At 30.5% G+C, this 15,293-nt stretch overlaps 2 protein-coding genes across 8 annotated transcripts in view; both read left to right on the plus strand.

Annotated features, from left to right (window-relative positions):
* Positions 1-2,917, plus strand: part of LOC108746466 (insulin-like growth factor-binding protein complex acid labile subunit) — an 11,627-nt gene extending 8,710 nt beyond the window's left edge. For all 5 annotated transcript variants that reach the window (XM_018483260.1, XM_018483262.1, XM_018483264.1 and 2 more), the window contains 2 exons: positions 238-635; positions 728-2,917. In XM_018483260.1, the coding sequence (XP_018338762.1) occupies positions 238-635; positions 728-2,369 (2,040 nt within the window). In that variant the 3' untranslated portion in view covers positions 2,370-2,917. The remainder of the gene's footprint in view (positions 1-237; positions 636-727) is intronic.
* A 4,376-nt stretch (positions 2,918-7,293) lies between these two features.
* Positions 7,294-15,293, plus strand: part of LOC108746464 (phospholipase ABHD3) — a 13,764-nt gene continuing 5,764 nt past the window's right edge. The window contains exons 1-3 of one of the 3 annotated variants that reach the window (XM_018483257.1): positions 7,294-7,356; positions 7,504-7,704; positions 10,541-11,030. In XM_018483257.1, coding sequence (XP_018338759.1) covers positions 10,929-11,030 — 102 coding nt within the window. In that variant the 5' untranslated portion in view covers positions 7,294-7,356; positions 7,504-7,704; positions 10,541-10,928. Of the gene's footprint in view, positions 7,357-7,501; positions 7,705-10,540; positions 11,031-15,293 lie in introns of those variants that run through there. The other 2 variants (XM_018483259.1, XM_018483258.1) reach the window with 2 other exon arrangements.

The following is a 15,293-nucleotide window of genomic DNA, read 5'->3' on the forward strand; positions in this document are numbered from 1 at the left end:
TATATATATATATATAATCATTTGTTTTTAATTCTTTAACATTCAAAAGAATTAATTTTTATAATATCTTTAAATTATATTTTCTGAATTAACATTTTTTCTGATTTTGTTTTTAATATAATATACGAAAAGAACGTTCAATAATAAAAGTATAATATATGGAGATACAGAATTACTTCAATGTACCATTATATACCTAATTATGACTAATTTTTTTGTTTTTGGTTGTTGATACAGATTATAATGGCAAAGATGACAACAGCGTTGTCCCTACTTGCGGTCTATTTTATTATTACGACATCAGCCTTTAATAACGAGGAATTGCCGGAGCAAGAATGCCCTGTGGATTGCCACTGTCACTACTTTCGCGTCAACTGGGTGACGGATTGCTCGGACAGCAATCTGACGACCATTCCATACAACGAGCTGAGTCATAATGTCTATATTTTAGACATGAATGATAATAATATTGCAGACATCAGTCCGTTTCCAGAATCGATCAAATTGAGGCGTCTTCAGATGGCACACAACCGATTAACTGAACTGACATATGAATCATTTGCTGGATTGACGTACCTTCTGGACGCAGATTTCTCATATAACGCCATTACGCGGGTAGATCCCGAAGCATTTCGGTAAGATGATTCGATATTAATTATATTCGCCAGTAGTCATTTCATTCTCAGACGTGTGATAGGTTTTGTCGATCATACGATTAATTCAACAGGGACAGCCCGGGTCTAATTACATTGGAACTCCAACACAATCCCTTGGACGAGGTTGAGGAACCCTTCCTGAATTGCCGTACGCTGCTGTATCTCGATCTGAATTCATGCGGGATCTGGCACCTCAACACGCGCTTCTTCTACAACACGACGAATTTGAATAAGCTCGATCTATCGTACAATCCCCTGCAAAGGATAGAGCCGGGCCCTTTCGATCATCTGACGAATTTGGAATATCTCAAGTTAAACGGATGCAATTTAACCTATATATCACCTGAGGCATTTTCTCACCTAGAAAATTTGCGACAGTTAGAGATAGCAGACAATGAATTAAAAACATTGAACTGGAGAAGCGTTCTCACACCGTTGGTACGTTTGGAACATCTAGATATCCGCAAAACCGGTATCACGAATCTACCGGGTGATGCCTTCGCCAAGAACTTATATCTCTTACAACTGGTTCTCGCGGATAATGAACTGTGGCATCTAGATGTCGAAGATACGCTCGGTCACAACTTGCACAGTCTACAATCTCTAGACTTATCGAATTGTAATTTACAAGATCGTCTATCTGAGGAAGCTTTTAGAAACGCAAGCAAGCTACGCGTCCTCAATCTGAGCGGTAATCCAATGTTCGCTAGCGATTTAACTGCCGTTCTGCGCCATTTGCCAAAACTTCATAAGCTCTCCCTCAGCAATTGCAGTCTTCGAAGATTGCCAGATACCTTTGATGTATTCGAACACCTAGAGGAACTCGATATTTCTTATAATCCATTATCTGACGCATTCGTCAGTCTTCTCAATCCGTTAAGCGCTTTGGAATATTTAGATATGTCTTATTGCGGTCTCGGTTATGTTGGAACTAACACTTTTGCACAAATGACTTTCTTAAAACAGTTAATTCTTTCGGGAAATGAACTTCATACTCTGGAAGAAGGATTGTTTGCAAATTTGACGCGTTTGGAAAGCCTAGAGCTCAACAACTGCGACCTCAAGGCACCTCCCGATCCAAAAGTTTTCGGTGACCGCGAGTTAACTGATATAATAGAACTCAAACTCAGTGGCAATCCGCTGATCGTACCCGATGAAGGCTCATTGTTCCCAACGCAGCTCTCCAAGTTGGAGATTTTAGACCTCAGCAACTGTGGCATCTCACACTTGAACGAAGACATATTTGCTACAACGAATAATCTCACTCAATTGAATCTTTCGGGCAACACAATATCTGGTGTAGAAAATTTGAGTTCTCTGAAAACATTGCCCAGATTAGAACATATAGACCTTAGCAACAACAAACTGCGTACGATCCATCCGAAGATATTGAAGGCAAATCCACGCTTATTATCGATTAATCTCATGGGAAATCCGTTTATTTGCAATTGCTCTATCGCAGAGACCTGGGATTGGGCTGTGCAGGAAAAAGGTGATCTTCACGTGCTCGTTGGCAGTCAACTGGCCAATTTTGAAACCGGCTCAGTAAAACGAAGAAAAAATCTCTCTTGCGCCTACGACGAAGAAACGTATCGAAATATGATAGATAGCAGTCAGTCAACCGCAAATCGCAAACATTATCCCAGCCAGTTTACTCCTTCTCGTACTTGGGCTAAATACGTTCGCGAATCTAACTGTAATCGGCGTTCATGATATGCGGCGGTTAACTATCAACATCCGATATTGAATGTCTACTATCGTAAGGTACGTAGATATAAACAGGAACTTTGAGCAAGTTCCGTATTATTAAATATCATTGCAACGTCGTCATATCGTGCGAGCCATTAACTACAATATAATAATATTGTAAAATTTATATTTCCGTGGCATTATTTTTGTAGTCATAGGATTAAGGCAGACCTGTAATAGTTTACAGTTTATATATTAGAAAGTATCGTAAAGCATGTCCATTGAAAGTATTGAAATGTTACTAAGTCAAAAAAATACTCGGTTTTGTATATATATTTTTCTTTTTTGTACATAGTATAATAATGATTCTTGTTCTCTCTCACTCTCGTCGATCAGGCTTTATCTTCGTGTATCTAATTCAACAAATGTTTAAGTTAAAAGTCAAATCAGAATAGATCAGCTGCCAATGATCGACGTTAAATAGAGAAAGTTAAAAAGAGTTTAGAAAAATCAGTAAGGACTAAATAATTTCATGTATCTATATAAAGGTTGTAGTCATTTTAAAATAGGCTCAACAAACACATTATCAAGTGCATATATATATATATATATATATATATATATATATATGTATGTATGTATATATCTAAATTAAATGAAATATCTTATATTTACAACTTGAAATCTATTGAACTCTCATATTTCTACATTAATTAGATACATAGATATAAAAATTTAATATTAGTTCATTAATCATATATTTTTAGTATTAAAAGTACTATTAACAATACTTTTAATATTCAAAATAAGTAATTAATTGGTCAGTACTGATATTAAATTTCTATAAGGGATATAAAGCTAATGTTGTAAGAATCGAAAATAGTAAATTATATTTTTGTGCATTTTTAATGACTGATAACATTGTAATTATAAATTTAGAAATTATTTGCAAGATAATAAGTCATGATTGAAGGTAAATAATAGATATAATTAATAATTACACAACAGATAGGCAGATAATGATAGATTCAGATACAATTAAAGTATTTTAATTGATATAATTTTATTCAGTTCTTTGAATTATTTAAATTTTTTGACAGATACCGTAATTAGATTATTATATATAAAAAATATATAATTATTAATTTAATTTTACACTTGTTGTTAATAATAAAATTTATCAAGAACATAATATTTATATTTGTGATATTGTACAATGTAATAATATATTGGCTTAAAAATTTTTTAGAAAAAAATTTATTAAAACTTTAATTCTCAAATATAACATTAATGAAATGCAATATTATTTTAAATTTGTTATACATAATTTTTGAAAATTAAGTATTGACAGATAAAGTGAACAATCTAATGATATACGTCAAAAATATTAGAAAATTCGATCATGGAAGATACGTGGTTCAACTTTGCGATTAACAAACGCGCAGTTACATGTGCACATATACATACAAACACAATTGTGCCATCGTATACAATAGCGTGTGAATATGGCCATGACGACTAAATGATTTCCCCCTATTTGAACTTCACAATAGCCACGGAAAATGCCTGATTATCGTTAAAAGCTGATATGCAGCAGTACCTATTTATGGCAAATTATATCCTATTTATGACAAATGCAATAGCTTCGTCTTTATTTCACTGTTCGAGTATTCCATCCTGTGGCTCTTCTCTTTTTAAGTTAATTAAGTTAACTTATCCTATGTTATATAACTGTTTATGATAGATTCATAATGCGCAAAATGTACATTCATAAAAAAATCTGTAGCTTTATAAAATTAATATCTTATAAAATTATTTAATGCATTTGCAAAACTCATACAGACATTATATTTATTATATCCAGTATTAAATATCTATAATTAGAAAAAACTGTTTAAAAATTTGTGAAGTGGGACCAATTTTCTTACCAATATCTTAATAAAATTTTATATTTTTTAAAATTTAATTAATTTTAAATTAAAGTTGAATCTAATGGAAAAGAATAGTGGTTTTTAAAAATGTGTGATACTTTTTATTATATTATTATATTAATATAAAATTATATCTTTGTTTTATATATAGAAGACTTATATATATATATATACGATAAAATGTGATGTATAATTTGTGAGTTTGATTTTCGAAAATATCTCAAGATAATGTTATTGCGTATATTAATGATATAATATTTATAATGTTTAAATTTATATCAGCTGATACTCAATATAATTCCTGTTTATTGTTTATCATTATTTATTAAAAGCTGTTATTTGATTTGAATTATTGAATATATCGTATAAAATTTTTTTGCTTTAGAGAGTCGAATTTTTTGCAAAAATTATAATTTATATGATTATTTTGTATTCCATGATTATACTATAAAATATAGTAATACATAAATTTTTCAACAGCGAAAATTCTATAAGCTTGCGTTCCGACTTAAGGAAATTATCCGTTCTCTTTACTGTGCTGATAATGTTAGTATTATTACTATTACACGACTTGAAGTTGATATATTTTTGTCCTTCGCGCATTTTCGTAAACTACATTTATATTTTTATTTGAATAAGTCAACGCTTAGATTATAAGCCTTTAAGCCCGATTGCACCAACATTACTTTAATTTTAAACGAGGTTTAAAGCTCTCTCTCTCTCTCTCTCTCTCTCTCTCTCTCTCTCTCTCTCTCTCTCTGTCTCTATTCTTGACTTTAAAAACAGAGGGAGAGAATTTTAAGCCTCGCTTAAAATCTAAGTAACATTGGTGTAATCAGGCCTTACGTTTAATTATAAGATTAGCTAAAGTGAGAGAGAAAGAGAGAAAATAGAAAATAAAAAACGCGTTCCTCGTTTTCGCATTTGATCGAGATAATCATTCAAAGCTTGTGTATCTGATCGGCTAAAGAAAATCGGCGATTCCGCCTTCAGATGCATTGTACCACGCGGTCGATCGCGCACGTGGTGGGCCATTTTCATTTATAATCACAAAATGTAAAGACTGTTATTTAATAAAGCTGTCGTTCTCTTGGTATACATGGCAGTTTTCTCATCTCCATTATTGCGATATGTGAAATAGCCCCTTATAGGTCAATCACGATAACCAGCGCAAATAATCTAAATTGCATCTGCATGGTATCGACGTTTATGTACACTGATGTAACAATAAACTCCATCGCTCTTATGAATATCTTTTGAAAAGTTGCCGTAGGCAGACAGGTAGTCCGATAAACTTTTCCACGTAAGTAACGTGCAGGAAAAAAACCGATATTTTCATGTGTTATTAAGATACTGCAACCACTCGTTATTGAGAAATGAGTATTGCTGATACTGTTCTAGTGAATTTGTGCATTTATATATATATGTGATGGCAACGAAATTAGTCGAGAATTTATATTTTGAATTTTGATAGTTTTCGAAGGAAAAGAGAAAAAAGATAAATTTCAAAATAATGCAAAACAAGTGTTTTGCATTAAGTTCAAAGGAAGTGTTTTAGTTATTAAGTACACGCGATGGTTGCGTATGTTTATGTTCTCGTTATGTAATTTACAAACTGCATTGATAAATCTGCGTAAAATATGTTTCATGCAATTAATTTTCATTGTTGTATATTTAAAAATACTGATAGAAGATAATCGTTCCTCGAACAATTTTCATTTTACATTAAATATAGAAAATTATCTCCATTTATGCCATTTATAGCTTTTACTTACAAAGTTTAAGTTAAATATTATCGTCATATCGTTGTATTGTATTTGCCTATGTAACTTTCATAATACATAAAACATTGGAGTTGCATGTAAAATTCTTATTTTTCTATGTTTACCGTTTTATGCTGATGGCTGCTAATAATAAGTTAACAAATTTAAATGACAAAATGTTGAAAAAAATAGATCCATTTAAATCTCTTATATATAAAAATATTAATGGAAAGTTTACATTATTTTTTACTTAATATGCACTTCTGAAATCATTGGCACTTCATTTTTTATGTTCTATTTGATTATATAAAATAACTGTTACGTAAAATACTTAAATAAAATAATACCAAATTATTGTGCATAATACACTTTAGAATATCTGCAGGCAAAAATATATTAAGACAATTTCATTTTAACTAAAAAAATTGTTTAATTAAAAAATATTTATATATATTATATCTTTTTCAAATTTTATCTTATTTCTAAAGTCTTGGTAATTTATATTTTTCAAAAATTTGAGAATAAGTATGAGACTCATATTTCAATAATTTTAATTTAAAGTAATTAGTCTAACTCTCTCTCTCTCTCTCTCTCTCTCTCTCTCTCTCTTCTCTTCTCTTCTCTCTCTCTTTAATGAAAAATTTTGGTACTTTCTATACATGTCCATTGTTTTTTTTGTTTCCATAAAACAATTGCTCACGTTACTGTATGGCAACATTAATCAGCAGGTGTGTTACGTAAAGACGGCGAATTTAACGATGTCATGCGATATAGAGAGTAAATAGCAAGAACACTACGACAACTAGACTACCCCTCCGTCTCGTATATCGATTGTATGCGGAATCGTCTTGACCCTGCAAGACCCACACGACCGCGAGACGGGCGCAATCGGGGATCGTTCCCAGTGAACCAGTGTATAACGATACCGCAAATGTTGCGTGCGTGAGTACATACGTGCGTGCGTGCGTGCGTGCGTGCGTCATTCGTCTCGATCGGTTTCAACGCGCAAAGTTAGAGCGTTGCCACATCAGTGCTGCAATTGCCCTCCTTATCGATTCCGTTGCAACATTTTCTTTAGAAAGTTCCCTTAAATTTCAATAGATATACGATAAAATACGCGTGTTTGATAATTCGTAAAATAAAATCTTTATTATCAAGCGTAAATAATATAATTTTATTTGCACGAATAGTTAAGAGTTCTCTAATGCACAAATGCCTTACGCAAAAATTTATATTAAAAATATGTACGTAACGTTTATAAATATTTCTGTTCTTCCTGCTCTGTCCCGATCGTTCTCAGTTTCGTAAAATTGTTAAGTAAGTATATCGACCTTGAATATTCTTTCACGTCATTTTTTTCCTACCATATCGATATATGTCGATGAAATCATTCAGTACGTTTTAAATCAATAAAATGCAGCGATCACTATCATTTTCTATAGTTTGCTCCCATTACGTCTGCAGGCAAGTGCGGCTCTGAGCGTCGTTGCATAATACCCGCAGCAGCGCACTGTCACGCATCATCGCGCGTTGGCGGAGCATACCTCGTGCACGTGTGTCTGATGGTGTCTGCGGCGTGCGATGCGTTTGCGGTTTCCTCAAGAATCTCCGTGAGAACCCCTTGTTTACGCGTATAAGCAGGGATGGGAAGTTATTTTTTTAAAAGTAATTCGTTATTTGTTATCGAATTAGAAAAGCAATTTGTTGCTATCACTACTCGTTATCATTACGGTTACTTGACGGTTGCTCGTTATCATTACTTGAAAAGTAAAGCCTGAGGCAGAATTGAAAAGCACAAGTAATAGGAAGCGGGAATAATATATTTCAAAAACCATATAATTCTACTCTCTAAATTTCTTGAAGTAAAATTTCACTTTAAAAGAGTTAAAATACTGCCACTGTTGAAAGAGAGTGAAAATATTTGCATTCTTGAATAAGAGCAGCAGAATACAAATATAAATGATGACAGTATTTTTATTTATATTTTGGGGTGAGATTTTATTTCAAGAAATTTATAGAAAGTAATATAACGTAAACATCCAGTGATCGGACTTCACTTGCATAAAATTTATTATTATTATTCTCAAATGCTTTTTTTATTATAATTATAACTTATTATAATTTAATTATATTTAAAGATTACAATTAAATTATTATAATGTTATATTTAAAAAAGCATTTGAGATTAATAATAATATAAATAAATATAAGGTTTTATGTAAATGTGTCTTTGAACATAGATACATATTATATTGGGACTCTGACTTTATTCTATTTTTCAAAGATATACGTGAAACGTTTATCCGTTTATATTCACTTTCAGAAAAAACGCGTTTATTTGTAAATAAATGTTTACACATTTAATTAACATATCCGTTTATTAGAAACATTTTTCTAGATATTATATATTTAAACGAGAATACATTTACACATATATTTAATCCTTCTATAAAAACCGTCTTGTCGAATATTTTAACGTTTTTTTTTTTAAATTAAAAATCGATTTTATTTTTTTTTTTACATTTTCTTATAGTTTAACATTTTAAAGTGCACTTCAAAGTCGTTATACACAAGCCAACGTAAAGATTTACTCGTAGAATTAGCATATTAGTTTATTATAAACATTTGCCCAAATACAGTGTTTTAATGTTATTTTATATAGATATTTTTTCTATTCTTATTACACTCAAAAGTCTTTTTTTACATCCAAAAAAAATTTTCGATTTTTTTCAATCCGTCACACTAGGATGACTCCATAATAAAAGGATAAACGTTTATTATAAAAACGTGAAAATGTTCGAAAAGATGTTTTTCACAGATGGATGTGCTAAATATACGTGTAAATGTATTTTCGTTTAAACGTATAATAGCAAGTACATATCACTGAAACATTTACCTTACCGGTTGATAGATTGAAATCTATCATGCCCTGTTTCTATTGCCTATAATGCTTGGTCCATAACTTTGCTTTAAAAGGTTTTATAAGTCGGCTTAAGTCATAAGTCGAAAAAGATTATTAATTAAGTGACAATAATTTCTGTCTTTAAACTTTTTGTGATGACTTTAGACTTTAACCGTTAGACTTAAGCGAATTGAGCAAAACCCAATTTTTATCTATTTTTGTCTAAAAGTATAAGTTCTGTGGCCGATATATCGTCACAACTTACAGCTTACGGCTTATAGCTTCTTAAAGCGAGGTTGTGAGCTTAGCCTTATGTTTTTCAAGTCTCAGACTTTATGATTTGTTATTTTTTCGTTCCTTTTTTTTAGTGTTACAACAAGACTGATAAACAACTTTTTTTTATAATATTCTTTTAATATTAATATTCATTTGCGTTTAAGTATTATATATAAAAAAGACAGTACATAAATAAAGCTGTATCTCAACTCTCCTCGTCATTGCTTATTTTTATTCAACGGCGTAATATGACAAGACAGAGATACGTTCATTCAAAGAACATACGTGAGAAAGAGAGAAAGAAAGATAGAAATTTTTAATGCTTAATTTTTTTTTGTTTTCATTTCTTCGCACGTACTGTTCCTTTGCTTCAAAAGTGAATTACAATTAAAAAAATTAGGTCTCTTAAAAAAGAGAAAAAGATTCAACTTGACATAAAATTATTGACTAATCAAATAATATTTGCAAAAAATAAAATAATTTGTTAACATATTTAAATATTTTTATTTTTATTTCATAATATTCTTAAGAACCACTCTTTTTAAGTTATAACAAATTTGACAATTTTTTCTAAGGTTAATGTCCATTTTTTATCCATGTACAGTACCCTCCATAAATTTGGACACCCTAGGTTTTACAGGAAAATTATTACATGACGATCCCAGCAAACGAAAATGAATTGAAATGAATTAGAAATTTTCAATCCATCCAAATCCGTATTTTAAATCCATAAAAATGGATTCCATATAAATATTTTTATACATGTAAAAGTTTAAATAAATTAAAGTAGTAATTATATGAAATTCTATAGTTATTATTTTAAAACTTTTATACAAAAAATATAACGCTATATAATAAAGGATATGTGTTAATATAAAATATGCATACAAGCAATTTATTAATTAAAAATAAGCAATTTATATAAGTAAGTTGTATTTTTTATATAAGTAATTTAATAAGTTTAACGATTTCTATAAAAGTGATAAACTATTTGATTCGCAAGTTGATTTCAGACTCTGTAAAAATTGTAAAATGGCCCCGAAGAATCAGATGTCGTATAACATTGTAATATCGTATCTACATTGGTAAACACAAGCATAACTAAAGTCAGTTATTCACTTTTCATTACTAACGAGTTAGTGCTTATATCTAACTTATTTATGATAATAACGAAAATCAGGTTTTTTTAATTGTGTTACTTTTGAACTAAAGGTTAAACAACAAGAGTGAAAAAGATTTTACATAATCGCGTCTGCTTATTCATGTATTTTAATATATTATTAGAAATACATAGTATAAAAAAAAAGCTTACATCTTTTTCAGCCAAAACCAGTCAAAACCATTCAAGAATTAGCTGGAGGCTAGAGCCGCGTCGAGATCAACAACAACGCGCATGCGCGCTAGATCGAGCCCGCGCTCTCGCGTGTAATCTCTTTCTCGAGAGCCTTCGTATATGTTAGGATACGCCGCGCTATTCGTAGACTATTCGCTACCGCTCTATTGTCCATGGTTCGTCCGATTAGTCAGTCGCGTTCAATTATTCGTGCGGCATGCGCGCGACAGTCGAGGACTCCTTATTCACCGGTTCTCGTTCGCTCGTTAATCGCCGATCGTCAGCGAGCAAGGTCCACGGTCGCCTCGACCTGAGCCTCGCCGTCGCGGCGATTCTGAGCCGATTGACTGTATCGGCGTCGCCCGATAACGCGCAACGATGCTGAGTTTCTTTGAGAGCGTAGCGGACATCCCGAAACTCTACTACGGCGCATTGCTAGGCATCGGATTCTGTATCTATTATCTCTGCGAGGTTGTCAAGGTGAGTAAAAAAAAAAGCGATGCAAATAACATATCTGATGTAAAAAAAAAAAAAAACAAGTAGTATTGCAAAAAACAGTAATATTGCATATAATAGCGATAGCTGTAGCTAATTGAATTTGAGTTCGAATTCGCTCTCTTATTATGCGCTTCTACGGGAATATTATACCTGTCTTATATTAAGTCTGTTCGCGTTGTGTGCATTTTTTTTGTATTCAGCATCTTCGCTTTCTCTCTTTTCAATATCCGAATATATGTTTGTTCAACTCGTTTTAAGTGCAAAAACTTGTGGGGATTTCAAACAATGCGAATAAACCTATTATGTCATGGAACCAATGATAATTTATTTGATCTGGCGAAAATGATATATTATGTAATATGTATTTTGAAATAAGATGAAAAGATTACAAAAATGAGTCAATTCACTAGAATGCTTATCAGTTATATCATAGATCTGTTTACTTGAAATACTCAAATGTTGCATTTAAAATGAGATGAATATATATTCGGACGTAAAGAGAAAGAAAGCGAAAATGTTGAGTGCAAAAAGTGCAAGCAACGCGAACATACTTAATATAAGACTTAATATTCATTGATCCTTTAGTAGATTTATTTCATGTTTGTGATCCCATTCATCTCATTTTAAAATAAACTATCCGAGTGGCGAAAAACAATCAACAAAAAAAGAGATAGTGAAAGGTCGATCGATCGATTGATCACGATTCAATTCAAGGATCTAAACTCTAAACTCTTTCAACATTAGGCAACATGCACATTATGCACAAACTCCGCATTCAGCGTTAAATAATGTATCATTTTCCATGTTAGATAATGCATAATTTCAGGATGTGAAATATTCTGAGAAGTTAGTTTATGTATTAGATTAGAACAAAAGTTCGTTGCGTTACTTTAATTGTATCATCTAATGTATCTATTTGTATCGTCTATATATTTTTAAAATAAAATTTGGCAATTACACCATTCAATAGAGCAAAGTTCAACTTTAAGAATCTTTTTCTTTAATTGCATGATGATTTTTAAAGGAGCGATCAAAATCAAAATGCTTTTGTTATTTAATACGGATAACAAAAAATCACTAACAAAAAATCTTAGGAATATTAAAAAAACGGTTTTATCAACTTTAAGCTTTCACGTTAGAAGGTGAAAAATTGTAAAACAATAAGTAAGGATATTAAGGGCAATAAGAGTCAGCGCAGAAAATGGTGCGCAAATCAACAAAGTCGATTATGTATAAATAGATAAATATAATAAATCATAAAACGTTTCGGATCTAAATTTGAGCCATTCTCAGCAAAAAATATAATAATCATAAAAAAAGACGAAGATCAAAATCAAAATATCCGCGTAAGTATATAATACGTCACATGATAAAATTGAACATAACGATTAAAAGAATGTATAAAACATGTTACAAAAAGTCGCATTAATTTCACCAAATTGATTACTGCTCACTATCGTCAGAAGATGAAACACTAGCATGATTCTCAAGTCAGTTACATGGCTGGATGGAATAACTTTGTGTCATCATAATAAGTTATATACATATTTTTTGTAATAATTAAAGTAGATTTATAAAAAAGCTGACAAAGTCAAACGGCATCGACTCACCTCCATTATGATAACAATGCATCATAGTAATAATTTAGGATTGTTGACAAATTGTAAATAAAATAAACTTTTTAGTCAAATAATATAAAATGAGCGGAATCGTCAAACTGTCAGATGCAAAGTGGCAAAATGTATAAAAAATGTAGGTCAATACATTGACTATAAATTGTTTCAGAACATAGAATATAAATTTTGTTCCAACTTAATAGATTTACTGTCGCGCTTATTTTTCCTAAAAACTTTCTTTCCATTAAACGAGATCGGAGTTGCGATGAGTTGTGCAAAATATTTAAAAATCACATCAGCGTTGTCACGTACGTATGCATGTAAGGTCATATCGCTTCCTTGTTATCTAAATATTGTTCAAGCACTTTATAGAGATCAATGTAGCGACACGTGTTTTTACATACATGCACTGTCAAATCGTAGTAAATTTAATTAACCTAATGTGAGTTAAATTGGCACGATATAGAATCAAATTTAATTATTGTTTTAGGATAAAATAACTGCTCACTGTAGATATATTTAGTAGGCATATTTAGATATATTTAGTAGGCATATATTTAGTAAGCATATATTTAGTAGCAGTGGCTACTTACAGCGGATTAAATTTGACACTATAGATTTAACAGTGTGTATATGTATACCAAAATGCACGATGTAAATAAATATGTATATCAAAATGCATAGTGTAAATAAATGAAAACGCTTTTCTATTTTGAAATGTGACACATATTATATGTAGTATTAAGGTAAGCTTTAGGATAGATATAAACAGAATTCTCATATCAAGTTATAGAACGCCTAAAGTGAGTTTTATACACTGAAAGAAAAGTATTTGGTATTTGCATAATTGCATGATAAAATAATTATGCGGTTCAACAGTTTTTCCATTTTATACAGTATACTTTTATTAGAACTATCAGGAACGTGTCTAGCGAGCGTGCAATACTTTCACAGCACTTAGTTAACCAAAGGTGGTCGAAGTTAAAATTTATTGAATTATACTTAAACATACTACAAATGCGATGAAATCGTAACTTTTTGAATGTTGACAGCGCGTTTTCATTAAAATTATCTTCTCCTACGATTCATTTTCATTAATACAGATTATCTTTAATCTTTTATGTCCATTTCTATTAATGTAGATTTTAATTTCGGTCTAACTTACTCTGTATCTTTAATTTTAATTTCGGTCGAACTTACTCTGTATCTTTTTCTTAGAATTAGAAAAAGATAAAAAACCAAGTTAAACCGAGATTAAAGCCAATATCTACATTGATAAAAACGGACATGAAACAATTAAAGTTGATATTGCGTAGTTTTTATAATAAACAATAGAAAGAGATAATTCTGATAGAGATAAAATTATTATAGATTACCTCATTCTTTTTTTCCGATCCTAAGAATTAAAACTAACACTGAAAATGACTATAAATTATAATTAAATTATACTATTATAAGGCAATTCTTTTTGTTCTATGGACATTCATAACGTTTTCTTGAAAAAGGTTTTATTTTTATAAATATGTGTGTACGATTAGTCATAAATATTTAACGCTAAAAAAATAGAATATTTCGAAGATAAATAATGCGAATCATATGACATTAATTAATCAGTGAAAATTGTTTTCGATATTTTAACCACAGCAATCATTGATGTCTAGGATGTAATGTGATTGGAGATGTTCGATTTTGGATGTCATGTAAAAACTATGTGTAAAAAAAATATGTGTGATAAAAAATGTATGATAATGCTTTTTAGATAAGATTTTTTTCCTAAAAGCGTAAATAAGAATTAGTACAAGTTCGAAATCAAACGAGATTTGAGAGTTTATTGGGATAAATATTTTATATATATGGACTATATATGGAAACAAGACCCGACGTATCCATCCGCGCGCAATGAACTCAGAAATTGGGGCAACTTATCGTTCGTGGACGCACTCGACGCATTCATTGATTATAACGAGCCGGGGCAATGCAGCTAAATAGTGCCTCGCGCTGCGGCATCTTTCATATGCGTCAACATTTATTTGCCCTGAATGGTAAACTTAATCCTTTACGCGAAATTAAATAATTTGCCTGTCTATGAACACGCTTACAACTTATCCGCGGGATATTGTATTCTGACGTCAATTTAAATTAATTTTAATACTTTTGCGACACAATCCCGGTAAACAAATTGACATGAATATGTATAAATATCGTTATGTATAAATACGTATAAACGTACAGAAACATGTGTAAATATTTATATAAACATACATAATTTTATATAAAATAAGTCCATACATATTCATACATCCTTCTTTCTTATATAAAATTATTTTTTAGTGTAATAAAAATAATAATAGTAATGTGAAAATATTAGAAATAATTAAAAAGGAAATTTTCGTAAATAATTTAGAATAAAATCAAGTTTGAAGAAATGTAAAAAAATTACTTACGTATGATTATATATAAAATTGTGTATAATTGTTTGTATGATTTTTAAATATTTTTTTGAACTTGTTTTTTTCTAAAATGAACAATGCAAAAATTATGCCTTTAATTATTTTTTATGTTTCCACATTACTATTATTATTTCTGTTACACTAAAAAATAATTTTACAAATGGAAGAGAGATGTATGA

The sequence above is a fragment of the Trachymyrmex septentrionalis genome, unplaced genomic scaffold (genome assembly GCF_001594115.1).
Source record: "Trachymyrmex septentrionalis isolate Tsep2-gDNA-1 unplaced genomic scaffold, Tsep1.0 scaffold171, whole genome shotgun sequence".
NCBI lineage: Eukaryota > Metazoa > Arthropoda > Insecta > Hymenoptera > Formicidae > Trachymyrmex > Trachymyrmex septentrionalis.